Genomic DNA, 26,180 nt, shown 5'->3' on the forward strand with positions numbered 1-26,180 from the left:
CACACTGTCCTAGGCAGATCCTTTCCTGCTGTAGATACTGGGAGCTTTGCTGAACTAGATGTTCATCTCAGATTCACAACACTTTGTTGAGCACTTGGCTGCCTCTAGGCTGCGTAAGGGTCCCCAGGAACATCACAATCCTTTGAAAATTAAACCATCTTTGTTCTTGGCCCTCAACTTGGGCCCCTAAGTGTCTTCTAAGTTCACTAAGAACACTGACCTGGAAGCCTTTCTTATCACCTTTGGGAGGTTGATGTATGTGTAGTTTTCACTCCTGCTAGGCAGCTTCATGGGATAAGAGAGGGATGGGACCCCTGTCCGGGACCTAAGTATCATCAGGCTTGCCGTGTACCCCCCTTGACCATGAATCAGCCACACTGGTGTAGGAAAGGAGCCTTTGTCGTGACCTGCGGGCTGAGGGAGCTGCACAAAGCTGACTTGAGGGATCATTTTGTGCAAGACATTTACCAAGTTCTGGTGAGTTTGTGCCATAGCTCTACAGTCCCTGGCTGCAGTCCCATACCCTCCCCACATCCTGTTATAAAAGCCACTGCATCCTCCAGGTACCAGTTATCTCTTCCCAAGACTGGTGCCTCTGAGTGCCCTCAGCATGGGGCTACACACAGTTCTTGTGATTTTGAGCCTCCTGATGCTGTTGGAAGCTCAGAACCCAGGACATGCCAACATCAACATAGGCAAACCTATCAACACTGAGACCCTGAGCTGGGTAAGTGCCTGCCCAGGGCATGGACCTGAGCACTGTAGGAGGCTACTCTTTCCTCTGGGCTTTCCCTTCCCTGATGTCTATGTTCAGCTCTGGGCTCTTGTTACTGCCCTTCCCTTTCCTGAAGACCCTGGTGGCATCCCCCTGTCTCCAAACCCAGAAATATCACTGAGGTCTCTAAGCAGGGGACAAAGCAGTAGGATGGCTGATTTTTGAGTTGCCCATTTGAGCTTCAGTCTTCCCATGTATGGCTCAGAAGTAATTGCTTGCTTGGCCCTCATCACGGCTGACTGCCAATGTCCATACTACAAGCCCTGCTCATCTTTGTGCCTGCTTCTCCCCAGCTCTCTGATAAATGGTTTCTCATTGGTGCGGCTGTCCGAAATCCTAAGGCCCGGCAGGCACTTCAAAAGAAGCCAACAGTATTTTTTTACATTACCCACAGCATGAGGAACACAATGAATTTTCTGGAGTATCACACCATGTGAGTCCTTCTAACTGCCAGCCCACCCTTTACCTGGCCTCCATGCCTTGATGCCTAGAGACCTGAGCAAACTGGCTCTGCCTGGCTTCCCCACGCACCTTCAGGAATGGGGACAGCTGTCTTGGCTACCTGCCTGTTGCCCCTTCGCTAACCCAGGATAGTCAGATCACCTCTCCATCAGTTGTCCACTCTCTCTTTGCTTTTTAGAGGTGACCAGTGTGAAACTTACACCACCCATCTGAAATTCCAGAGAAAGAATGGGACCTTCTCCAAGAATGGTGAGGGTGGGAACTCACAGCTTTCTGGCAGGGTATTGCAACTTTACAAGGAGGCAGCAGAACAGGCAGGCCAGTTAGGTCTGTGAAATCACACTCTGAAGCTTGTAAGTGGAAGGAGATTTCAAACCGGAGTCCAGCTGCCAGGACAGACTTGCTATGACCATTCGTTTTTTAACCTTTGTGAGCTCAGAGGGGAAACCCATGGGTTTGGAAGCCAGTGACTTCACCCCCCCACACCCCCCACCCCCTGCCCTTGTCATCAGCGACAGCACTGAGGAAGAAAACTGAATGCTGGTGGGACAGATCAGCCACTCTTATGTTTTAATTGTACCAAAGCAAATGTTTTAATGTTTAAGGAGAAGTGTTAACTATGCCCCACCACCACACCACCAAGGGTCCTTTCCAAGTCCCCAGCAGGACCATATTTATAAAGAATGGGAATTGAGGCTTTGATCCAACAGAGGCTGAACACATGGCAGCCACAGGGAGCCTCAGGCACTTGTCCATAGCTATGTGCTTCCTTCCCTTGGGGATGGGGACCACAGCATCATTCTAGTGACTCACAAAGGCCTTCGTCCTGCATAAGAAGGAGGAGATACCATTGCCCAAATGATAGTGCTGAAGAAACATGGGGCCTTCATGTTTGCCTTTTACCTGAAGAATGAGAAGAAACGGAGACTGTACCTCAGCGGTAGGGCCCTCTCAGCCCTCGTCCCAAGCCCCACTGGGCCTTCCTTACTCTTGGTCACCCACCCACAGCCCACATTCCTACCTGGCCTCCCATCTACTGGACCCTTTCCCAGCACAACCCTGGATCCCTTCTTCCTCGCAGCTAAAAAGCCAGATATCACCCCGGAGCAGCGGAAAGTATTCCTGAAGGCTGCCAAACACATGGGCATGGATAAATCAAAAATCATATTTTTCGACTGGAAAAAGGTAAATGAGGAGGCTGTACGATACCACCCCAGCAGTGATCCCAGTGTCAGTGACCCTAGAGGCTCAGAGAGGGCAAGCTTCTGGTTAAGGCAGCTCAGCGAGGCAGGTATCTTGCTGTTAAGAACTCTCCTGCCTACTGTGACAGCTGAGATCACAGAGATCCTAGATGGGCAGTGAGCCTGAAGAAGGTGAGGTTAAGTAGGAGGTCCTGGAAAGCTTGTGGAGGATAAGAGGAAGACCAGGAGGGGTCAATGAGGGAACAGCCGGTGCCAGGGTCCCAGGTTTGTCCCTGCCCTTCATATTCACTCCCTATCCAAGCAGGAGTTTTGATTGACTTCTTCCATGCTACGCCAACTCCAGCAAGCCCGATGGCTTTGATAGGCAGGGTTGACCCACACTGAGACTCCTTGATGTCCGGTCTACACTCGTGCTGAGGGAAAGGCCACATCAGTTTCGTTTTTCACCCAGGCGAAGCCATGGGATCAAACAGTCACCTTGCATGTAGTTCAAGATACTCAATGCTTTTGTAACTTCATTCTCTGGTCACCTGAGCCTTTCCTTGCATCGCCAACCCCCAGATTCCCATGGGGAGGGGCCTGTATACAGACACTGCCATTGAGCCATTTCACAGCATGACTTCCTCACCCCCCAACCAGTGGGGCCAGTAGACTCACCCTGCACCTGTGGACACAAGTGTTCCGAAAATGCCTCCCGTTTGCGGTATTCTGTTCGCATTCAATGGGGTGAATAAACCGAAGCTCAGAGATGAGGAACAACTTACCCTAGACTAGTGGTTCTCAAGGGTGGGTCTCAACCTGTATGTCAGATGTCCTGCAAGTCATATACTTACGATTTATAACAGTAGCCAAACCACAGTTATGAAGTAGCAATGAAAACATGATTGGGGGTCACCACAACACAAAAAACATGTAAAGTTTCACATTATTAGAAAGGCTAGGAGAACCACTGTTCTGCCACTGCAGGGGGCCATGGTAGATCTAAGGCATAGCTGGTTGACACTACCGTGCCATTGTGGCCAACAACTGTGTTTACCCCCCACACTCATTTTAAAATATGTGTATTCATTGCTGGTGTGTGTGAATGTGTGTATGTGTGAGAGTGTGTGTATATGTGCATGTTTCTGAGTGTGTATGTGTGTGCATGTGTGTGTGTGCATGTGTCTGTGCATTTTGTGAGTGTCTATGTGTACATGTGTTGCAAGGTGTGCTTGTGTGTGAGTGTATGTGCACAAACTTACCATAAGACATGTGTGGATGTCAAAGGACAGCTGTGGGCTATGTCCTCTTCTACCATTCTATCATGGGCTCTGGTTAAGGCTGGTTGAACTTCAAGCTGCCACTCAGGCTTACCTACCTTGCCAAGATTATTGTTTGGCCTATTTGTTCTATTTTGATTTGTTATTGCATCTAACCTTGCAGCCCAGGCTACCATGCTGCAACTCATAGCAATCCTCCAGCCTCAGTATTCCTGAACCCAGTCATGTGCCACCACCCACTCTGCTCTCCTCCCTGATATCATCTAGAATAGATGCAGTCAGTAGAAGAAGAAGCAGCTTGAGCTGGAGAAGGAGACCAAGAAAGATCCTGAGGAAGGCCAGGCATGAACTCAGCTCTCTGAACTCCGAGGGCTCCTCAGGCTCACCAAACCCCACCCCTCCTGTGCACTTTGATTCTGTCTCTGCCACAATAAAGGTTTGCTGACACAGTCAATATCATTTCTTTGCTTCTTTCCTTTTTCTCCTTCCCTCCCTCCCTTCGTGGAGAATCCTGAGTTGAGCCTTAGCTAAGTCCAATAAACCCTGCCCAGGGAATCTAAGAGGGCTTCCTGGAAGTGGCATCTGAGTCAGGCTAGAAGGAACTGACAGAACCTGATGCTCTTCCTAGAATCCCCTAATACTTTAGGGCACAGTGTGGGAGGGGAACGAAGGTGTACAGTTCCTGTCACAGGGCCTTCACTTCAGAGGGGCCACTCTAATCACTGAAAGGGAAGTGACTAGAAGGGAGGAAGGTTCATGTCCATGCTAACAGGGTCACAGTATAAAAAGCCAAAGCTAGGCGACATGGTAGACTTAGGCCTAGATTAGACAGTCTGAATGTCCCCACGAAGACTCCTCAGGGTGCCAATGGGGGACACTGTGAGATGACACTGCTTCCCTAGAGGCCAGCTGACATCGATTGCACCATTGTGACCTGAGTTCCTGAGGCACAGTCCACTCGGTGGCAAAGACAGGGTCTGAGATCATCTTTACACTTGACTTGATTGGCAGTCGCCTAGGGGATGTACTCCATGTGTGTCTGTGAGGACATTTCCAGAGAGCCGCCACCCTGACTGTAGGCAGCACCATTCCTCGGGCTGGGATCCCCCACTTAACCAAAAGCAGAAAACAAGCTGAGCATCCACAGATCATCTCTGCCTGCTAAGCTTATGGCTGTCCCGACTGGATGCAGTGTGACATGGTAGACTGTGTCCCTCCTCACCTCTGATCTCCCCATTGTTAGCTTCTTGTCACTTATTTTGTTACAGAACCTGGAAAGACACCTGATGCAGCGCCCTGCTCTGGCTGTCAATGCACTGGGGCAGAGTGAGTCACAGTCGCTGCAACAAGCATGCCCAGAGTCAAGCTAGCCACAAGCATAGGGTGCCATGGAAGTCTCTGCAAGGAGACTCTGGCCTGGGGCTTTGTCACACACTTCCTGCTGAGTGTCTCCCACTGTTTCTGGCCTGGGAATTCACACAGGCCTTGCTCATCTGGCCTCTGCAGGCAAAGGACAGGAGAAGCAGGGGAGACAGATGTGAGCAGAAGCCTAGGCAGACTCTGGAATGATATGCAGCAAGTACCCTGGGGGAGACCTTAGCTGGGTGTCCACTTCCCTGCCTGCACCCTCGCCTTAGAAACCCCAGGCTCTGGATACACAGCACAGCCACAGGTAGTTTTGAAGATTTCTTTTCCCTATCTTAAGTTTATTGTTTTTCTTCATTTGGCTGTATAACAAAAAGAGATTTTTAAATTTGCTAGTGGGTGCAAGTGTGTGAGTGTGTGTGTGTGTGTTTCTGTCTGTATGTGTGTGTGTGTGTGAGAGAGAGAGAGAGAGGGAGGGAGTGAAATAGATCACGACACTGTGAGCATGTTCTAACACGTTTGCTGCTATTGATGTTTTGAAGCAGCTCACTGTAATCTCAAGCTCCCAGCAATGACTCTGTGCCTCAGCAGGAGTCACCAGGCCTGTCCCTGCAATTCTTCTAGAGAGTGTTCATTATGTAGACAGAGATCAGGCTATATCTATCAGGGAGGAAGTAGAACCAGATATTGACTGGATGCTGGGCACAGACACTGGATTGGGCACACACTGTCCTAGGCAGATCCTTTCCTGCTGTAGATACTGGGAGCTTTGCTGAACTAGATGTTCAAGTCAGAATCAACCCTTTTTGGGCATTTGGCTGCCTCTAGGCTGGGAAGGGGTCCTCAGGAACATCACACTCCTTTGGAAACTAATCCATCTTTGTCCTTGGGCCTTAACTTGAGCCCCTAAGTGTCTTCTATGTTCACTATGAACTTGACCTGGGACCCCTTCTTATCATGCTTGGGGGCGGGTTGATGTATGTGTAGGTTTCACTCCTGCTAGGCAGCTTCATGGGATAAGAGAGGGGTGGGACCACTGTCTGGGACCTAAGTATCATCAGGCTAGCCCTGTACCCACCTTGATCATGAATCAGCCACTCTGGTGTAGGGCAGGAGCCTGTGTCACAGCCAGCTGGCTGAGAGAGCTGCACAAAGCTGGCTTGAGGGAACATTTTGCACAAGACATTTATCAAGTGCTGGTGAGTTTGTGGCACTCACTGCTCTACAGCCCCTGGCTGCAGTCCCATGCCCTCCCCACATCCTGTTATAAAAGCCACTGCACCCTCCAGCCACCAGTTATCTCTTCCCAGCTCTGGTGCCTCTGAGTATCCTCAGCATGGAACTACACACGGTTCTCATCATGTTGAGCCTCCTGCCACTGTTGGAAGCTCAGAACCCAGAGCATGCCATCAACATAGGCGACCCTATCACCAATGAGACCCTGAGCTGGGTAAGTGTCTGCCCGGGGCCTGGACCTGTTCACTGTAGGATTCTACTCTTTCCTCTGGGCTTTCCCTTCCCTGGTGTCTGTGTTCAGCTCTGGGCTCCTGGTACTGCCCTTCCCACTTGTGTATACCCTGGTGGCATCCCCCTGTCTCCAAAGGCAGAATCATCACTCTGAGCCATAGCTTGCCTGCCCCTCATCGTGGATGAATGCCAAGGTCCTCACTACAAGGCCTGCTCATCTGTGTGCCTGCTTCTCCCCAGCTATCTGGCAAATGGTTTCTCATTGCTGTGGCTGACTCAGACCCTGATTATAGGCAGGAAATTCAAAAGGTACAGACTATATTTTTTTACCTTACCCTAAACTTGATAAATGACACGATGGAGCTTCGAGAGTATCACACCAAGTGAGTCCTTGTAACAGCCAGCCCACCCTGGCCCTGGCTTCCACTCCCAGATTCCTAGAGACCTGAGCAAACTGGCTCTGCCTGGCCTCCCCACCCACTTTCAGAAATGGGGACAGCTGTCTTGCCTCTTGCCCCCTTCCTACCCTGGGCTAGTCAGATCACCTCTCCATCAGTTGTCCTCTCTCTTTGCTTTTTAGAGATGACCACTGTGTCTATAACTCCAACCTTCTGGGATTCCAGAGAGAGAATGGGACCCTCTTCAAGTATGGTGAAGGTGTGAACTCACTGCTTTCTGGGAGGGTATTGCCAGTTCTGAGGGGACAGCAGAACAGGGCAGTTTGGTCTGTGAAGTCACTCTCTGGGGCTTGTAAGTGGACGTAGATTTCAAACTGGAGTCCAGCTGCCAGGCCTGACTTGTTTTGATCATTCTTTATGACCCTTCGTGACCTCAGAGTGGAAAGCCATGGGTTGGGAAACCAGTGACTTTAGCCACACCCCCAGGTCACCAGGGACAGCATGGAGGAGAACAACCCAATGCTGGTGGGCCAGATCAGACACTGGTTAGCTTTTAATTGTCCCTAAGCAGATGTTTTGATGTTTAAGGGGAAGTGTTAACTATGCCCCACCACCACACCACCAAGGGCCCTTTCCAAGGCCCCAGCTCTTCCATACCTATGAAGAATGAGAAGTGAGGCTTGCATCCAGCAGAGGCTGAGCACATGGCAGCCTCAGGGAGCCCCAGGCACTTGCCCATAGCTATGTGCTTCCTTCCCTTGGGGATGTGAACCACAGCATCATTCTAGTGACTCACAAAGACCTTCCTCCAACAGAAGGAGAAGTAGAAACCCTTCTCCACCTGAGAGTGCTAGAGAAACATGGGGCCATCATGCTTTTCTTTGACCTGAAGGATGAGAAGAAACGGGGACTGTCCCTGAGCGGTAGGGTCCTCTCATCCCTGGTCCCCAGCTCAACTGGGCCTTACTCTTGGTCACCCACCCACATCCCACATCCCTACCTGGCCTCCCATCTACTGGACCCATAGCCAGCATAACTTTGGATCCCTTCTCCCATGCAGCTAGAAGGCCAGATATCCCCCCGGAGCTGCGGGAAGTATTTCAGAAGGCTGTCACACACGTGGGCATGGATGAATCAGAAATCATATTTGTCGACTGGAAAAAGGTAAATGAGGAGGCTGTACGATACCACCCCAGCAGTGCTCCCAGTGTCAGTGACCCTAGAGGCTCAGAGAGGGCAAGCTTCTGGTTAAGGCAGCTCAGCGAGGCAGGTATCTTGTTAACTCTCCTGCCTCCTGTGAGAGCTGAGAGTCACAGAGATCCTAGATGGGCAGTGAGCCTGAAGAAGGTGAGGTTAAGTAGGAGATTCTAGAAAGCTTGTGGAGGATAAGAGGAAGACCAGGAGGGGTCACTGAGGGAACAGCCGGTGCCAGGATCCCAGGTTTCTTCCTGTCCTTCATATTCACTACCTTTTCAAGCAGGAGTTTTGATTGACATCTTCCATGTCACCCCAACTCCAGCAAGCCCGATGGCTTTGATAGGCAGGGTTGACCCACACTGAGACTCCTTGATGTCCGGTCTACACTTGTGCTGAGGGAGAGGCGACATCAGTTTTGTTTTTCACCCAGGCGAAGCCATGGGATCAAACAGTCACCTTGCATGTAGTTTAAGATACTCAATGCTTTTGTAACTTCATTCTCTGGTCACCTGAGCCTTTCCTGGCATCACCAGCCCCAGGATTCCCCGGGAGAGGTGCCTGCACACAGACACTGCCATTGAGCCATTTCACAGCATGACTTCCCCACCCCACAACCAGTGGGGCCAGTAGACTCATCCTGCACCTGTGGACAGAAGTGTTTAGATAATGCCTGCCCTTTGGGGGATTCTGCTCACAATCAATGGGGTGAATAAGCCGGAGCTCAGAGATGAGGGACAACTTACCCTAGACTAGTGGTTCTCTAGGATGGGTCTCAACCTGTATGTCAGATGTCCTGCACGTCAGGTATTTATGATTTATAATAGTAGACTAATTACAGTTATGAAGTAGCAATGAAATCATGGTCGGTGATCACCACAACACAAGAAACTGTGTTAAAGTTTTGCATTATTAGGAAGGCTGAGAACCACTGTCCTGCCACTGCAGGGAGCCATGGCAGATCTAAGACACATCTGGTTGACACTACCGTGCCATTGTGACCAACAACAGTACTCCCCCCAACCCACCTTACAATAGGTGTATTCATAGCTAGTGTGTGTGCATGTGTGACTGTGTGGGTACACAAGCATGCTATAAGACATGTGTGGATGTCAGAGGACACCTGTGGGCTATGTCCTCTTCTACCATTCTCTCCTGGGCTCTGGTTAAGGCTGGGTTGGCTTCAAGCTGCCCCTCAGGCTTACCTACCTTGCCATTTTTTTTTGTTGTTCTGTCCTGTTTTTTCTGTTTTGTTTTGTTTTTGTATTTAATCTTGCAGCCCAGGCTACTCTACTGCAACTCATAGCAATCCTCTTGCCTCAGTATTCATCAACCCTGGTGTGTGCCACCAGCCCTGGCTTACTCACTCTGCTCTCCTCCCTGATATCTTCCAGGACAGGTGCAGTGAACAGGAAAAGAAGCATCTTGAGTTGGAGAAGGAGACCAAGAAAGATCCTGAGGAAAGCCAGGCATGAACTCAGCTCTCTGGTCTCCTTGGGCTGTCCCCATGTGCACCACACCCTACCCCATCCTGTGCACTTTGATTCTGTCTCTGTAACAATAAAGGTTTGCTGACACTGTCAATATCATTTCTTTGCTCCCTTCCTTTTCCTCCCTCCCTCCCTCCCTTCGTGGAGAGTCTTGAGTGGAGCCTTAGCTAAGTCCAATAACCCCTGCCCAGGGAATCTGAGAGGGCTTCCTGGAAGGGGCATCTGAATCAGGGTAGAAGGAACTGACAGAACCCGATGCTCTTGCTAGAATCCCCAAACACTTTAGGGCATGGATGGGGAAGATGAGGCAGGAGACCCAAGCAGCAGTGAGAAGGTGTGGGGAACGCAGGTGTCCAGTTCCTGGCACAGGTGCCTTCACTTCAGAAGTGCCACTCTAACCACTGAAAGACAGGTGACTTGGGAGACAGGAGGGTTCATGTAGATGCTAACACGATCAAGCTTTAAAAGGCTAAGGCTAGGTGTCTTGGTATACTTAGGCCTTGGCTAAAGGGCCTGGAAGTCTCCATGAAGATTCCTCAGTGTCCCATGGGGGACACTGTGAGATGACACTGCTTGCCTAGAGGCCAGCTGACATCGATTGCACAATTGTGACCGGAGTTCCTGAGGCACAGTCCACCCTGTGGCAAAGACAGAGTCTGAGATCATCTTTACACTTGACTGGATTGGCAGTCCCCTAGGGGATGTATTCCGTGTGTGTCTGTGAGGACATTTCCAGAGAGCCGCCACCCTGACTGTAGGCAGTGACATTCCTCGGGCTGGGATGCCTCACTTAACCAAAAGCAGAAAACAAGCTGAGCATCCACAGATCATCTCTGCCTGCTAAGCTTATGGCTGTCCTGACTGGATGCAGTGTGCCATGGTAGACTGTGTCCTTCCTCACCAGGAAAGGCACCTGATGTAGCACCCTGCTCTGTCTGTCAATGCACTGGGGCAGAGTGAATCACAGTCATGGCCACACGCATGCCCAGAGTCAAGCTGGCCACAGGCATAGTGTGCTATGGAAGTCTCTGGAAAGAGACTCTGGCCTGTGGCTTTGTCACACACTTCCTGCTGAGTGTCCCCCACTGTTTCTGGCCTGGGAATTCATGACAGGCCTTGCTCATCTGGCCTCTGCAGGCAAAGGACAGGAGAAGCAGGGGAGACAGATGTGAGCAGAAGCCTAGGCAGACTCTGGAATGATATGCAGCAAGTACCCTGGGGGAGACCTTAGCTGGGTGTCCACTTCCCTGCCTGCACCCTCGCCTTAGAAACCCCAGGCTCTGGATACACAGCACAGCCACAGGTAGCTTTGGGGATATCTAATCAGTTTCTTAAGTTCATTATTTTCCATCATTTGCTTTTATAACAAAAATAGATATTTATATCTGCCAGTGTGTGCAAATGTGTTTATGTGCACGTGTACGTGTGCGCCTGTGTGTAAGAGACATAGCAGAGACAAAGAGGCACAAACAGAGAGATTATGATATCTGGCGCACTGCTAACTTGGGACAGAACATATCATTGGTGCTTTTGGGCTCCTCATGGTTATGCTTTTTCTCCTCTGGGAAGAGATAAACTTTCTTAAGACTGTATAGATACAACAAAACACATATGTTTTGGGGCTCCAGCTCAGCAAGTTCTCCTAGGCCCTGTACAGCCCACTCCACGGCAGGGGGCTCTCAGGACCATCTGTGGCCCCTTCCTTTTGCCCTAGGTGATCACTGTCACTAACTTGATTAATATCATTACAATTAGTCTGGAGCCTCTAGAACGCCCTGTAAACAGGCTCATACAACCCCACCTCTGGGCGATCTGCTGGCAATAATGTTGTCGAGCTGCATTTGTATGGTCAAATCTATCAGTCGTTCATTTCTCTCTGTTGCTAAGCAACACCATGCTTGCATGAAATGTCACAACCCATTTCTCATTTTCCTGGTGGTAGGCACTTAAGAGCTTGGGGTTTGTGGCTACTTTGAATAATGCCATTAGAAACATTTATACACATGATACTGGAGGTGATTCATGTCTTGTTTTGTTTTCTTTTCTGTTGGTAGACTAATTTTTAAAGGCAATATGTTGCTCTAATACTTATCAAGAGGGGAAACATAAAATACAAAATGCCACAGGATAAAAGAAGGTTCTCATGAAATTAGAACACAGTAAGTGAATGACAAGTTACTTATCATTAAAACAAAAACCCTGACTACACAGAAACATGAGAAATAGTAGATTACTCAACTGTGAGTGTGTTCTAATATGTTTGGTGCTTTTGATGTTTTGAAAGAGCTCACTGTGATCTCAAACTCCTAGCAATGACTCCGTGCCTCAGCAAGAGTCACCAGGCCTGTCCCTAGCAATACGTTTCGAGAGTGTTCATTATGTAGACAAAGATCAGGCTATATCTATCAAGCAGGAACTAGAACCAGATATTTACTGGATCCTGTGCACAGACCCTGGATTGGGCACACACTATTCTAGACAGATCCTTTCCTGCTGTAAATACTGGGAGCTTTGCTGAACTACATTTTCAACTCAGATTCACCCCTCTTTTTTGGGCATTCGGCTGCCTCTAGGCTGTATAGGGGTCCCCAGGAACATCACACTCCTTTGGAAACTAATCCATCTTTGTCCTTGGCCCTTAACTTGAGCCCCTAAGTGTCTTCTAAGTTCACTATGAACCCTGACCAGGGACCCCTTCATAGCCCCCTTGGAGGGGTGATAAACGAATAGGTCTCACTCCTGCTAGGCAGCTTCATGGGATAAGACAGGTATGGGACCCATGACTGGGATCTAAGTATTATCAGGCTAGCCCAGTATCCACCTTGACCATGAATCAGCCACTCTGGTGTAGGGCAGGAGTCTGTGTCAGGGCCGGCTGGCCGAGGGAGCTGCACAAAGCTGGCTTGAGAGAACATTTTGCGCAAGACATTTCCCAAGTGCTGGGGAGAATGTGCCAGGGCTCTAGAGGCCCTGGCTGCAGTCCCATGCCCTCGCCACATCTATTATAAAAGCCACTGTACCCTCCATCCACCAGTTATCTCTTCCAAGCCCTGGTGCCTCTGAGTGTCCTAAGCATGGCACTGCACATGATTCTTGTCATGGTGAGCCTCCTGCCGCTGTTGGAAGCTCAGAACCCAGAACATGTCAACATCACCATAGGCGACCCTATCACCAATGAGACCCTGAGCTGGGTAAGTGCCTGCCCAGGACTTGGACGTGAGCACTTAAGGAGGCTACTCTTTCCTCTGGGCTTTCCCTTCCCTGATGTCTGTGCTCATCTCTGGGCTCCTGGTACTGCCCTTTCCTCTCCTGGAGACCTGGTGGCACCCCCTGCCTCCAAACCCAGAAGCATCACTCTGAGGTCTCTCAGCAGGGGACAGAGCAGTAGGATGGCTGATTTTTGAGTTGCCCATTTGAGCTTCAGTCTTCCCATGTATGGTTCAGAAGCCATTGCTTGCTTGCCCCACAGCACGGCTGAGTGCAATGTTCATACTACAAGCCCTACTCATCTGTGTGCCTGCTTCTCCCCAGCTCTCTGACAAATGGTTTTTCATTGGTGCGGCTGTCCTAAACCCTGATTACCGGCAGGAAATTCAAAAGACGCAGATGGTATTTTTTAACCTTACCCCCAACTTGATAAATGACACGATGGAGCTTCGAGAGTATCACACCATGTGAGTTCTTGTAACAGCCAGCCCACCCTGGCCCTGGCCTCCACTCCCAGATGCCTAGAGACCTGAGCAAACTGGATCTGCCTGGCCTCCCCACCCACCTTCTGGAATGGGGACAGCTTTCTTGTTTACCTGCCTCTTGCCCACTCCCCACCCCAGTTTAGTCAGATCACCTCTCCATCAGTTGTCCTCTGTCTCTTTGCTTTCTAGAGATGACCACTGTGTCTATAACTCCACTCATCTAGGAATCCAGAGAGAGAATGGGACCCTCTCCAAGTATGGTAAGGGTTGGAACTCACGGCTTTCTGGGAGCGTATTGCAAGGGTACAAGGGGGCAGCAGAACAGGGGAGTTAGGTCTGTGAAGTCACTCTCTGAGGCTTGTAAGTGGACGTAGATTTCAAACTGGAGTCCAGCTGCCAGGACAGACTTGCTTTGACCATTCTTATGATCTTTTGTGAGCTCAGAGGGGAAACCCATGGTTTGGGAAACCAGTGACTTCAGCCAAATCCCCAGGTCACCAGGGACAGCATGGGGGGAGGGCAACTGAATACTGGTGGGCCAGATTAGATACTCTTAGGTTTTAATTGTCCCTAAGCCAATGTTTTAATGTTTAAGGGGAAGTGTTAACTATGCCACACCACCAAGGGCCCTTTCCAAGGCCCCAGCCATTCCATACTTATGAAGAATGAGAAGTGAGGCTGCATCCAACAGAGGCTGAGCACATGGCAGCCACAGGGAGCCTCAGGCACTTGTCCATAGCTATGTGCTTCCTTCCCTTGGGGATGGGGACCACAGCATCATTCTAGTGACTCACAAAGCCCTTCATCCTGCAGTAGGAGGAGTAAAAATCTTTGCAGACCTGATAGTCTTGAAGATGCATGGGGCCTTCATGCTTGCCTTTGACTTGAAGGATGAGAAGAAACGGGGACTGTCCCTCAATGGTAGGGTCCTCCCAGACCTGGTCCCCAGCTCCACTGGCCTTACTCTTGATCGTCCACCCACATCCCACATCCCTACCTGGCTTCCCATCTGCTGGACCCTTAGCCAGCACAATCCTGGATCCCTTCTCCATTGCAGCAAAAAGGCCAGATATCACCCCGGAGCTGCGGGAAGTATTCCAGAAGGCTGTCACACACGTGGGCATGGATGAATCAGAAATCATATTTGTCGACTGGAAAAAGGTAAATGAGGAGGCTGTATGATACCACCCCAGCAGTGCTCCCATTGTCAGTGACCCTAGCGGCTCAGAGAGGGCAAGCTTCCGGTTAAGGCAGCTCAGCAAGGCAGGTATCCTGCCATTAATAACTCTCCTGCCTACTGTGAGAGCTGAGATCACAGAGATCCTAGATGGGCAGTGAGCCTCAGGGAGGTGAAGTTAAGTAGGAGGTCCTGGAAAGCTTGTGGAGGATAAGAGGAAGATCAGGAGGGGTCACTTAGGGAACAGCCAGTGCCAGGGTGCCAGGTTTCTCCCTTCATATTCACTACCTATCGAAGCAGGAGTCGTGATTGAAGTTTCCATGCCACCCAACTCCAACAAGCCCAATCACAGGCGGGGATGACCCATGCGGAAACCTCTTGATGTTCTGTCTAACCTTGTGCTGAGGGAGAGGCCAAATAAACTTTGGCTTTCACCCTGGTAAAGCCGTGGGATCAACCAATCAGCTTGCATGTAGTCTGAGATACACAATACTTTTGTGACTCCATTCTCTGGTCACCTGAGCCTTTCCTGGCATCACCAGCCCCAGGATTCCCCGGGGGAGGGGCCTGCATACAGACACTGCCATTGAGCCATTTCACAGCATGACTTCCTCACCCCCCCCCCCCCAACCAGTGGGGCCAGTAGTCTCACTCTGCACCTGTGGACACAAGTGTTCCGAAAATGCCTCCCGTTTGCGGTATTCTGTTCACATTCAATGGGGTGAATAAACCAGAGCTCAGAGATGAGGGACAACTTACCCTAGACTAGTGGTTCTCAAGGGTGGGTCTCAGTCTGTATGTCAGATGTCCTGCATGTCATATACTTCAGATTTATAACAGTAGCTTAATCACAGTTATGAAGGAGCAATGGAAACATGGTTGGGGGTCACCACAACACAAGAAACCGTGGAAAAGGTTCCCATCTCTAGGAAGGCTGAGAACAACAGTCCTGGATCTGCAGGGGAGCCATGGTAGATGCAAGATACAGCGTGCTGACACAACCCTGCCCTTCTGGCCAACCTCTGTGCTTCCCCCCTTTAGAAATGTACTCATAGCTAGTGTGTGTGTGTGTGTGTGTGTGTGTGTGTGTGTGTGTGTGTGTGTGTGTGTGTGTACACAAGCTTGTCATAAGATGTGTGTGGATGTCAGAGGACAACTGTGGGCAGTGTTCACTCCAGCCATTTTCTCATGGACTCTGATGATTGACTTCAGAGCTTACATACTTTGCCAGGGTTTTTGTTCTGCTTGTTTGTTCTATTTTGTTTTGTTTTTGCATCTAACCTTGCAGCCCAGGCTACCCTACTGCAACTCATAGCAATCCTCCAGCCTCAGTATTCCCCAACCCTAGTGTGTGCCACCACACCTGGCTTACTCACTCTGCTCTCCTCCCTGATATCTTCCAGGACAGGTGCAGTCAGCAGGAGAAGCAGCAGCTTGAGCTGGAGAAGGAGACCAAGAAAGATCCTGAGGAAGGCCAGGCATGAACTCAGCTCTCTGAACTCCGAGGGCTGTCCACAGGCTCACCAAACCCCACCCCTCCTGTGCACTTTGATTCTGTCTCTGCCACAATAAAGGTTTGCTGACACAGTCAATATCATTTCTTTGCTTCTTTCCTTTTTCTCCCTCCCTCCCTCCCTTTGTGCAGAGTCCTGAGTGGAGCCTTAGCTAAGTCCAAGAAGCCCTGCCCAGGGAATCTAAGAGGGCTTCCTGGAAGGGGCATCTGAGTTAGGCTAGAAAGTACTGTCAGAACCCGATGCTCTTGCTAGAATCTCCAAACACTTAGGGCACAGTTGGGGAAGACAAGGCAGGAGACCCAAGCAGCAGTGAGAGGGGGAGGGGAACAAAGGTGTACAGTTCCTGTCACAGGGCCTTCACTTCAGAGGGGCCACTATAATCACAGGAAGGGAGGTGACTGGGAGGCAGGAAGGTACAGGTTGATGCTAACAGGGTCACAGTATAAAAGGCCAAGGCTAGGCGACATGGTAGACTTAGGCCTCAGCTAGAGGGTCTGGATGTCCCCTGGAAGACTCCTCAAGGTGCCCATGGGGGACACTGTGAGATGACACTGCTTCCCTAAAGGCCAGTTGACATCGATTGCACAATTGTGACCGGAGTTCCTGAGGCACAGTCCACTCGGTGGCAAAGACAGGGTCTGAGATCATCTTTACACTTGACTGGATTGGCAGTCCCCTAGGGGATGTACGCCATGTGTGTCTGTGAGGACATTTCCAGAGAGAGCCGCCACCCTGACTGTAGGCAGTGACATTCCTTGGGCTGGGATCCCCCATTTAACCAAAAGCAGAAAACAAGCTGAGCACCCATAAATCATTTCTGCCTGCTAAGCTTATGGCTGTCCTGACTGGATGCAGTGTGCCATGGTAGACTGTGTCCCCTGAGCCCACCATCATTAGCTTTTTTCAGTTATTTTGTCACAGAACCAGGAAAGGCACCTGATGAAGCACCCTGCTCTGTCTGTCAATGCACTGGGGCAGAGTGAGTCACAGTCACTGCCACACGCATGCCCAGAGTCAAGCTGGCCACAGGCATAGGGTGCCATGGAAGTCTCTGGAAGGAGACTCTGGCCTGAGGCTTTGTCACACACTTCCTGCTGAGTGTCTCCCACTGTTTCTGGCCTGGGAATTCATGACAGGCCTTGCTCATCTGGCCTCTGCAGGCAAAGGACAGGAGAAGCAGGGGAGACAGATGTGAGCAGAAGCCTAGGCAGACTCTGGAATGATATGCAGCAAGTACCCTGGGGGAGACCTTAGCTGGGTGTCCACTTCCCTGCCTGCACCCTCGCCTTAGAAACCCCAGGCTCTGGATACACAGCACAGCCACAGGTAGCTTTGGGGATTTCTTTGCCCGTTCTTAAGTTCATTATTTATTTTCCTTCATTTGTTTTATAACAAAAATAGATTTTTAAAAAATGCCTCAAATATATAAACAATCTGTGATAACACACACACACACACACACACACACACACACACACACACACACATCCCAGAAATGTTGAGGTCACTCTGCTATGGGACAGGGAAACGGGTACCGGCCTGGTCTATCAGCCTCAGGCCAGGGCCTGGCAAGGTAGCTTGGTCCTAAGTGGATGCCAAAGACATAGTGGGTATGTCTGAGGCTGCTGGGTGCTTCCTGGCCTACATGAGCAGCTTCTACTCCATGAGCTCATGGGAAAAACTTCTGTAACCACAGAAGAGCTGGGCGTGCGTCAGCTGAGGCCTCAGCCCCAAGACATTAATGGGTCCCCAAGTACTACCCCTGCCCACTAGTTACTAGGAACAAAATCCCTAACTAGTTCTTCTCCCTGACAACGCCTGCCTCAGAGTAGCTATCACAGGCAGTGTCCAAAATGCTTCAGAGACCCTAGACTTTTCTTTTCCTCTCTGGCCTTCTGAGACAGGTCCAAGCCCAAGTTAGCTCCCCAGTGTAAAGACATTCTGTCCAGTAAGAGCCACATTATTAGCTGCAGAAGCACATGGGCAGGAGGGGGACGAGGAGGAGTCTCAGCGACTCTGACTCGACAGAGGGAGCCATGATCACTACACCTGTTAGACAGAGTTGGCCCCCAGACATTCATCCACTCCTGACTAGGCCAATGTCTCTCCATTTTAAATACGCCACATGAATCAGGTGGCACTCCTGGGGAGGGGAACGTGACATCTTCCAGCCATCAGTGGTACCAGGAGACTGTTGACTGGGAAACAACAGCGGCTGCCTGCCTACTTAGTCTCAGAGTCTCCAGGGAGTCAGAAAAGGCAGGAGCCTCGCAGGCTACGGGCATGGCGCAGGTCCGCAGACAGGGAGCGGCTCAGCTGGCGGGTGGTGGAGCGAACGTTCTCGGCGGCCTGTGCAGCCTCTCTGAGTGCGGCCTGCAGCTCCTCCAGGTCATTCAGACCCAGTTGGACTGAGTGCCGGGTTCTCCGAGGTCCCCGAGCAGGCTGCGGGGAAGCTGTCTGGGCTGAGGTAGGTGCTGGGGCTGCATAGTACCTGGGGAGAGAAGGAAGAACATACGATCTGGCAAGGGTCAGGCAAAGCCACCAGCTATGGGTTCCATGTCTACTGTACACCCTGCTCTTTCCTCTCCTGTCCAAGGCCACTGTGGAGAAACAAACTTGGGAGGGATGAAGGAGAGTATATGTGTGAGTGCTTGCCCTGGAGCAGGTGTAGGCACGACTAGTTCATTCCAGCCTCTGACATAGCAATCAGACCCCCTTAAGTGTACACTCTGGGGCTGCAATGGAAGTCAGTATCTGGAACATCAATCTGCAGATGGCAGGTGTTGATGGAAGGTGCCAAAATGAACGACTGGGCTTCCTGGGGGTAGCAGAGCTGCTCAGACACCCTCGTTGAGGGAGAACCTGGGCTCTCTGTGGCTTCCATCCTTGCAGCTCATAGGAGGGCCAGCTTGATCCAAGCCTTCCCTGAAGGCACTGGATTAGAGAGCCTCAGTCAGCTGCAGGGCTGCATCTGGCCAGCAGGTGGCAGCACAGCACCACTGCGATTGCTGGTTCAACCATGGTGCAAGCTTAGTCCTGCTGCCCAGACAGAAGAAAACCAAGGTATGGCTTGTTCTAACAAGACCTGAAGGCTTGATGAAGCCATGGCTTCCCATATATTCACCTAATCATCTCGAGTATCTGTTTCTCAGAAGAAGAAACAGGCCAGAGAGACAAAGTGATGAGCCCAAAGTCATTCTCCAAGTGCTGTCCACTCAATTGTCCCTTCCTTGGGGCCACCACACTGGGGTGAGCTCCCCCCCGCCCCCCAGGCCCAGATTGTAAAGATTTGTCTTGAGACAAGTAGAGAATGCTGAGGCTACCATAGGGTTGCTAAAGGACATCAAACCTCCCCAGCCCGAGGACAGGAAACGTGGGCAGGTGTCCATACCACGTGAGCCAGGGTCTGGACACGAAGAAAGGCTGGCCCTAGGGACCCACCAGGACTCAAGCAAGAAGGCAGAAGAAAATGTACCTCAGGCCTGACCCCTCATGCCTGCTGGTGCCTTGGGCTTCTCTTCTGCTGGCATCAGCTGCTACAGAGCCAACTACTACCCCATTAATCACAGAGGCTGTCTATTGGTAACACTGCAGCCCAACAGGCCCACTTTACAGTGGAGGAAACTGAGGCTAAGACTAGAAAGGGGCTTGGGGGGGTGGCTAATGTTCCATTTAGTCAGTCATGACACTTCCTGGAGTCACAAGACAGACTCCACACATATCCCAGTGGGGTCTGACAGTGTCTCACTTAATCCTCACACATCAGGACCTAGCAGAGTCACTTCCTCATTGAACAGATAGAGAAACTGAGGCTTAAAGAAACACTCCTCTGCTTCCGCCATAGTACTCATAAGAGAGGGGATTCTGGTACAGCCAATTCCTGAAATGTCACCAGGCTGCCATGCCCACTCTCCGCCTTTTTGGTAAGTGATGCTTAAGACCAAATCCATCTAGCTGGTGCCCCTGCATGCCAAAGTCACAGAGACAGGGCAGTATGGAGCAGCTGCCACCACCAAGAGGAGCCCAAGTTGCCAATGAAATGTAGGGGATCCTGGATGGTGCCCCGGAATAGAATGGGCATCAGGCCTAAAACAAGCATGCTAGAGGAAAAGAGCAAGCTTCGGCTAATACTAAAGCATTCCAGTTGGTTTTCTCCTAGTGACGGGTTTGCATAGGAACACAGCCATGGGAATGGGCTGTGGGGGAGGGGCAGTGCATGGGAGAGCTGTGTAGTGTGCACTCAATTCTCCTAAATCCAAAACCATCCCACTAATGAGAATTGATTGAAAAAAAGAAGGGAGAAGGAATAGAAACTATGCTTACTTTATACACACGTGTGCACACACATACACACACAAACTCACACAAACACACACCTTATTATAGGCTTACTCATTAGGAAAGAAAGATGGCTTATGGTTCTAGGTCCTCAAGAAGCTGTAACTCCAGAGACAGGGCCCTCTTGCTAGTCTAGTTCACCACTGGGTCCCCAAGCACCCAGAAGCCTGTCCCATGAGAGTTTGTTGAGTGACTACAAGAATGTCAGGCTTATACTCCATTTTCCATACAGGAAGACACTACCCCTGGCTCACAGCATCCTGACATGATGTAAGAATGCTGGGGTGGTTTTTTGCGGGTACCCAGGTAGCATGGGGCAGCTGGAAGGGGGGACTCACACAGTGGGTGGTAGATAAGGCATAATGGGAGCTGAGGAGATGTAGGCCAAAGCCGGTGGGGCTGGGGCTGGGGGCGCAGCAGCCAGGTACCAGAGTCCAGGGGCCATTCGTACTGGCGAGCCCGTCTGCCTGTTCTTCCGTTTGAGGATGGGGGTGGAAGGCTTTTTGGGGGTGTTCTTCTCTGCAAGGGAAGGAAAGACAGAGAAATTACATGAGGACTTAGATGCAGCCAAGCACGGTGGGTCAGCCAGCTACCCCTGCACTTGTGGCTGATGGGCAGTGGAGGACCACCCTAGGGAGGGCATCCCTCTGGGATGTTGAGCCTCTGTTGCATTTATTTTGCTCTAGCGGAGCTTACAGCATCCCCAAGGTCTGGCCAAGCCCCGTGGCTGAAGAAAGATGCTGAGGGCTCATTCCTACCAGAGGGACCTGAGCTGGAGCCATCTGCTTCTGCAGAGGACTTGACTTCACCACACAGGGCACAGCGGAGGGTGTCAGCGGCAGATGAGCCCCGTGTGGTGTCTCTAGAGACAGCACTGCCTGCAAGGGAAGAGAGAGAGGGAGGGGGAAAGGTCTGCAGACAATGACTGGCACTCTATTATCAGACCCGGGTCCCCTGCAGAGACCACCCAGGCCGCCTGATGGAGGACACTGCACAGTAACCATGAAGAGGTAAGCAGGCACTGACCACACGCTAGCCACTAATGACTTAATGTATCACTCCACAGTGCCTAGCAGCTCACCAGGCTAGCCACTCTCCCCATCTCCCCTCTATAGCAGAGGAAACAGAGGCTCCACGAGGCAGTACTTTGCCAAGGGAAGGCCCAGGCCATCCAGATGACAAGCCCATTTTGCCTTTGAGACAGCCTCAGTGTATTCATGGGAGTCCAGAAGAGGGAAATCTGGGTCAGTGAAAGGTCAAAGGAACATTTCAGACATCCACTGTGGTCCCTGCCTGAGCATCAGACTTGCTTTTCAGGCCACTCTTGGCCAGCACATCCTCTGGGAACTGCCCACAGCCTTGGTCTGTGTTGGCCCTGACCACTCTGCTTTGATGCTGGCTCCTTGGAGACAATACTGGTGGGCACTGAGCAAGAGAGTAAATGAGTGAATTGGAAAGTCTGTCAGGACATCGATCCATGGTGGGGAGGGGCCAGTGCTCCGGAGCATAAAGACCTGAGTTCAAATGTTGGCTCTATCACTTGTAAACTGTGTGCCTTTGAGCAAGTTACTCTCCTCTCATAAAATAGTCTGTGTTCAGCTCTAATAAAACTTCTCAGTGGGGAGAGGCTTAAGCCTCCACTGAACAAAATGCTGTCTCTTACCTGTGTCCTGGGTCCTAATGGGATGGCAGTGGGGACAGGACGGTGTGCCACTGTCCTTCAGGATGGCCTTTGGGGATAGAATGTGGTACTCCTGGCCTGGAGAAGAATCCAGAAAGATCAGTGTCCAGACCTGTGTGAACTAGGGACTGGTTTCACTGTCTCTCTTCTCTTTCAGTGGTTTTACTAGTTGCTCTCTGCCTATCTCCTGTGCACATGTGAAAGCAAACCCCACAGATAGACCCACTGCACACATGTGTGCACACAGATGCCTGTTTGCTACTGCCCCCTCCTGGCTTCTTGTTGCATTTCTGCTTCTAGAAGCAACTGCCAGTTCTTGTGTGTGGAAGCGACGGGGCATGCAGCAGAGGCAGGATGTGGAAGCTGGTGAGGCAGAAGTGTCATGACTAGTGTCATGAGTCAGGAGTTATCACTGTCCCTTCCTTGCCCCAGGCTCAGTTGAGGGATCAGGAGCGTCTCTCCTTGGGTGCTAAACAGCTGGAAAGGGGGACATCAAAGGGCCAATTTCTGGAACTGTGTTAAGGACAGAACGGGTCTATATTAGACAGCCAATGGAAAGCTCTCCATTCTATGAGGTACCTGGCTGATCCCAGTATGGTCTTAAGCTCCTGAAATTCCACTGGACAGAGGTGAAAACAAACAAGCAAATAAAAAAACCCAACAATAACAAAAAACAAAAACAAAAAACCCAAGGGCTGAGGCTGGAGATGACTCAGTGGATAAAGTCCTTACAACACCCATATATTTAGACCAGCTTGTATCCTTAGCACTCCTATAAAAGGTGGGTGGGTGGGTACAGTGACCACCTAGAATCCAACCACTCAGGAGGCAGGGGTTCGGCGGGAGAGATGGACACCCAGGGCAAGACAGTCACCTGAACTACATGAATTGGTGAGATTCAGGTTCAGTCAGAGATCTTGCCTGTAGTGGCTGATTGGTTTTGTGTCAACTTGACTTGAGCTAAAGTCATCAGAGAGGAAGGAGACTCAACTGAGGAAATTCCTCTATAAAGATCATGCTACAAGTGAGACATCTTCACCATTAGTGATTGATGGGGGAGGGCCCAGGCCACGGTGGGTGCTGCCATCCCTGGGCTGGTGGTCCTGGGTTCTATAAGAAGCAGGCTGAGCAAGCCACAAGGAGCAAGCCAATAAGCAGCACCCTCCATGGCCTCTGCATCAGCTCCTGCCTCCAGGATCTTGCCCTGCGTGAGTTCCTGCCCTGATTTCCTTCCTTTCGTCCTTTTTGGGGGATGAACAGTCTTTCTTCCCTAACTTGCTTCTTGGTCATGGTGTTTCATCACAGCAACAGAGACCCAGACGAAGACACTGCCTCAGTAAATAAAGTGGGGAGTGATCAAGAAAGACAGCAGACTATGAGGACACACAAGCACATGAACCACATGCCCACACACACACACACACACACACACACACACGGTAAATATCAGCCAAGGGCTGAGGATGGGACTCCGTGATTGAGCGTGTGTTGAGTGTGCACAAGCTCACCTGTGTATTGACCCCGGAAGGAAACTCTTTCCCTCCGCTTCGAGCTGCTCTGTGGTCTTGTCCCCCACTGTGCAGCCTCGGGGTGCTCCTCAAAGGTCCTGCTCTTCTCAGATGAGAGCCGAGGGGCAGGCGACTCCGATTCAGAACCTGTGGTGGGAGTGGAGCCTCAGAGGGGGCAGGTGTGGGGCTCACGTGGAGGGCGGGGCTCAGGGCGATGTCTGGAGTCTTCTCAGGGGACCAAGGGCACCTCCTGATTCTCAGCCTGGAGCCCTGTGGCTATCACATGCCTGTGCAGCAACCCCAAGAGGTAGGCACTGCTATTTCTATGTAGTCTGCTGTCACTTTATCTCCTCAGAGCAGGTGACAGCCTGGCCAGGGACAAACTCCATGGCTCTGCTCTGCCCGTGAGGAACCTGCACTCTTCACTGCGGTGTCCCATTTGCAATGGAGGTTGGTGAGCATCTACACAAATCCCCCAGTCCCAACCCTCATGGTAACGGCAGAGTCTACATGGCTAGGACTAGAGATGTGCTTTGTCCCAGAGCAAAACAATAGCATCAAACATACATACAGAAGACCTCTCCAGGGCTTTTCTAGGTTCTCAGACCACAGAGCCAACATACTGACGAGGATCCCTAGAAAACAGCCCTGGTCTCTGCTCTCTGGTCACTTACTTAGGTACAGTCTGGGTACATCCCGAGGCACCGAAGAGGACCTGGCTCGACGTCTTCCCATTGGCTCAGCTGGCTCTACACCATTAGGCTCCCTAGACAGCCTCTCTGTGGATTTACTAGCAACAAGGAAGAGAGATATGACGTCACCGGATGAGATTTTGGAGGCAGCCTCCACATATGGCCCTGGCATATGTGCACCCTTCCTTAAATTAAATACATGTGAGAAGAAAAGCCTGAGAATGGACCAGTGGCCATGCTGGGGGGAGGGGAGAGTATAGTGTCTGAGTCCCTGTGCCCAGAGAGCCAGAGACTGGCTAATGCTATAGGGAACAGAGGTAGGGGTTGGGGTGGGGCTTCTACCTGCCATAGTGGGGGCCCCAGGAGGGTGAGGAACCCAGCTTTTCCTGGGTCTGGGTGGAGTGGTTGAAAGCAGAAGCTACACAGGCTGGGCCGTCTGGGTGTGGCCGGTGCAGGCTGTCCTCCAGTTGAAGGCGGAGCCGTGACACCTCCGCCTGCAGATCCTTGATGGCCTGGCTGGAGTGGCGAAGAGACAGAAACGAGATCATTTGAGCAACGAACAGAGCTATCGGGACGCCGATAGCTCTGGGTGGAGTGGCTTGTGTCTGCAGACACAAGATCGGGCTGTACAGTCCAGTAACAACAGCCTTGACATCTTTCTGAGTTCATATTCCACAAGCACATCTGGGTAACCTACCTATGAGGGTGACCCTCTTAGCATACGGGCTCAGCCTCTCAAGACAGTGACTACACAACACTGAATCGGGTTTGGAAGCTGAGGCAGGAGGATTACCATGAGTTCCAGGCCAGCCTGGGTTACATAGCAAGACCCCTTCCCACCTCCTTTCAGAAGCTGTAACGGTCTGAGCAGGGCTCTCTGCTCCTATTCCTGCAGATATTCTTACAGTCTGTGGTTATTCCCAGCAGAAGACACTTGTGCCCTGCTTTTGCCTCCCAGGCCCTGACCCACAGGCAGGCAAGATTAGCATCCCACTCCATAACCCCAGACACATTAGATGCTGGGGAGCACTCCCCAATTCAGGCTTCAGGAGGGAGAGAGCCGAGGGTTCTAGAGTAGACAAGGGAAACAAACCCACACGCTTCTGGGTGCTGTGGAGCGAGCAGGCTGGAAGATAAAGGTGTCAGCAAGGCTGCCTGCTGGACACAGGCCCACCTCCTGTCCAAAGGGAGTAAATGGCCTATTCTGGCCTGCTATGCCCCCGCCTCACTAGCTCTCAGAGTCCTACGGGCTTTGTCAACACTGCTGCAGACAAACCAACCAATGCCCCGACACAGACCGCATGTAGGGAGCACCACTGGAGGCTGGCCTTGGCATGACCATCGTTCGGGCTGAGGTGGGCTCTGCAGCCATTCTGTGTGAGGTACCCAGGCTAGGGACTCCCCTCAGGATCCCTGGACTCTTGGTGCTCCCTGCAAACATGACCTGTGTGGTGACTGCTCAGGAAGGCTTAGGGACCTCCCTCTGGTCATGTCCAAGCAAGCAGTGTGTGCACTGGGCATGGGTCTCCTTGGTGATCCCCAGGGAGATGCTTGCTGGGGTTTCCAAGGCAAAGCCCAGGGGTAGCTGTAGGAGAGCGAGAGCTCCCAGCAACTGGTTAATCCCAGCTTGGCTTCCTAGCCTGGGACCTGGAACACAGCCTGGGGTGTCATCTGTCCTCTGGCTGGATCTGTCAGGCTCTTGGGCTTCCTGACTTAACACTTTAGTTGCCTGAGGTTTATTGGAGACTGCAGCTCATCTTTCTCTGTGGATTCGATCCTGACCCCACTAAAGAACCAGCAATCAGCTGAATAGCCATTAGAGTCCTTCAGGTCTGCCTTCCCCAGCATACCCCCGGGTTTAATGACCACCAAGCCCCACGGTACACCAGCACAGCAACATGCCACAACGGCTCTTCTTTAAAAAAAATGACCCTCCTTTCCTGAGTCCAGGGAAACCTTTCCCCTG

General features: G+C 51.2%; 3 protein-coding genes and 1 pseudogene across 15 annotated transcripts in view; 3 read left to right on the forward strand and 1 right to left on the reverse strand.

Annotated features, from left to right (window-relative positions):
- On the forward strand, nt 573–4,157 carry Gm11212 (predicted gene 11212; annotated as a pseudogene).
- Nucleotides 6,269–9,706, forward strand: Orm3 (orosomucoid 3). 8 transcript variants are annotated; one of them, NR_166740.1, is made up of 6 exons: nt 6,358–6,513; nt 6,667–6,839; nt 7,111–7,187; nt 7,744–7,851; nt 7,989–8,092; nt 9,517–9,706. NR_166740.1 is itself a non-coding variant. In NM_001379520.1 (6 exons), the coding sequence occupies exons 1-6, from the start codon at nt 6,400–6,402 to the stop codon at nt 9,595–9,597; spliced, it is 627 nt and encodes a 208-aa protein (NP_001366449.1). In that variant the 5' UTR covers nt 6,358–6,399; the 3' UTR covers nt 9,598–9,706. The 8 variants fall into 8 exon arrangements, 6 of the variants coding, with proteins under 6 accessions (XP_006537729.1, XP_006537732.1, NP_001366449.1 ...); NM_001379520.1 differs by having other exon boundaries at nt 6,771–6,913; NM_013623.3 differs by having other exon boundaries at nt 6,771–6,913; nt 7,111–7,181.
- Nucleotides 9,707–12,648: 2,942 nt separating this feature from the next.
- Orm2 (orosomucoid 2) lies at nt 12,649–16,077 on the forward strand. Its single transcript, NM_011016.2, has 6 exons — nt 12,649–12,803; nt 13,144–13,286; nt 13,494–13,564; nt 14,118–14,225; nt 14,362–14,465; nt 15,885–16,077. The coding sequence occupies exons 1-6, from the start codon at nt 12,687–12,689 to the stop codon at nt 15,963–15,965; spliced, it is 624 nt and encodes a 207-aa protein (NP_035146.1). The 5' UTR covers nt 12,649–12,686; the 3' UTR covers nt 15,966–16,077.
- Nucleotides 16,078–17,322: 1,245 nt separating this feature from the next.
- The window catches only part of Akna (AT-hook transcription factor), a 43,972-nt gene continuing 35,114 nt past the window's right edge, over nt 17,323–26,180 (reverse strand). For 3 of the 6 annotated variants that reach the window (XM_006537521.3, XM_006537522.3, XM_006537520.4), the window contains exons 16-22: nt 24,557–24,730; nt 24,197–24,312; nt 23,523–23,669; nt 21,997–22,092; nt 21,092–21,211; nt 20,672–20,852; nt 17,327–18,486 (exon numbers count right to left, since the gene is read on the reverse strand). In XM_006537521.3, the coding sequence (XP_006537584.1) occupies nt 18,246–18,486; nt 20,672–20,852; nt 21,092–21,211; nt 21,997–22,092; nt 23,523–23,669; nt 24,197–24,312; nt 24,557–24,730 (1,075 nt within the window). In that variant the 3' untranslated portion in view covers nt 17,327–18,245. Of the gene's footprint in view, nt 18,487–20,671; nt 20,853–21,091; nt 21,212–21,996; nt 22,093–23,522; nt 23,670–24,196; nt 24,313–24,556; nt 24,731–26,180 lie in introns of those variants that run through there. The other 3 variants (NM_001045514.3, NM_001305432.1, XR_003954861.1) reach the window with 2 other exon arrangements.

The sequence above is a fragment of the Mus musculus genome, chromosome 4 (genome assembly GCF_000001635.26).
Source record: "Mus musculus strain C57BL/6J chromosome 4, GRCm38.p6 C57BL/6J".
Taxonomy (NCBI): Eukaryota; Metazoa; Chordata; class Mammalia; order Rodentia; family Muridae; genus Mus; species Mus musculus.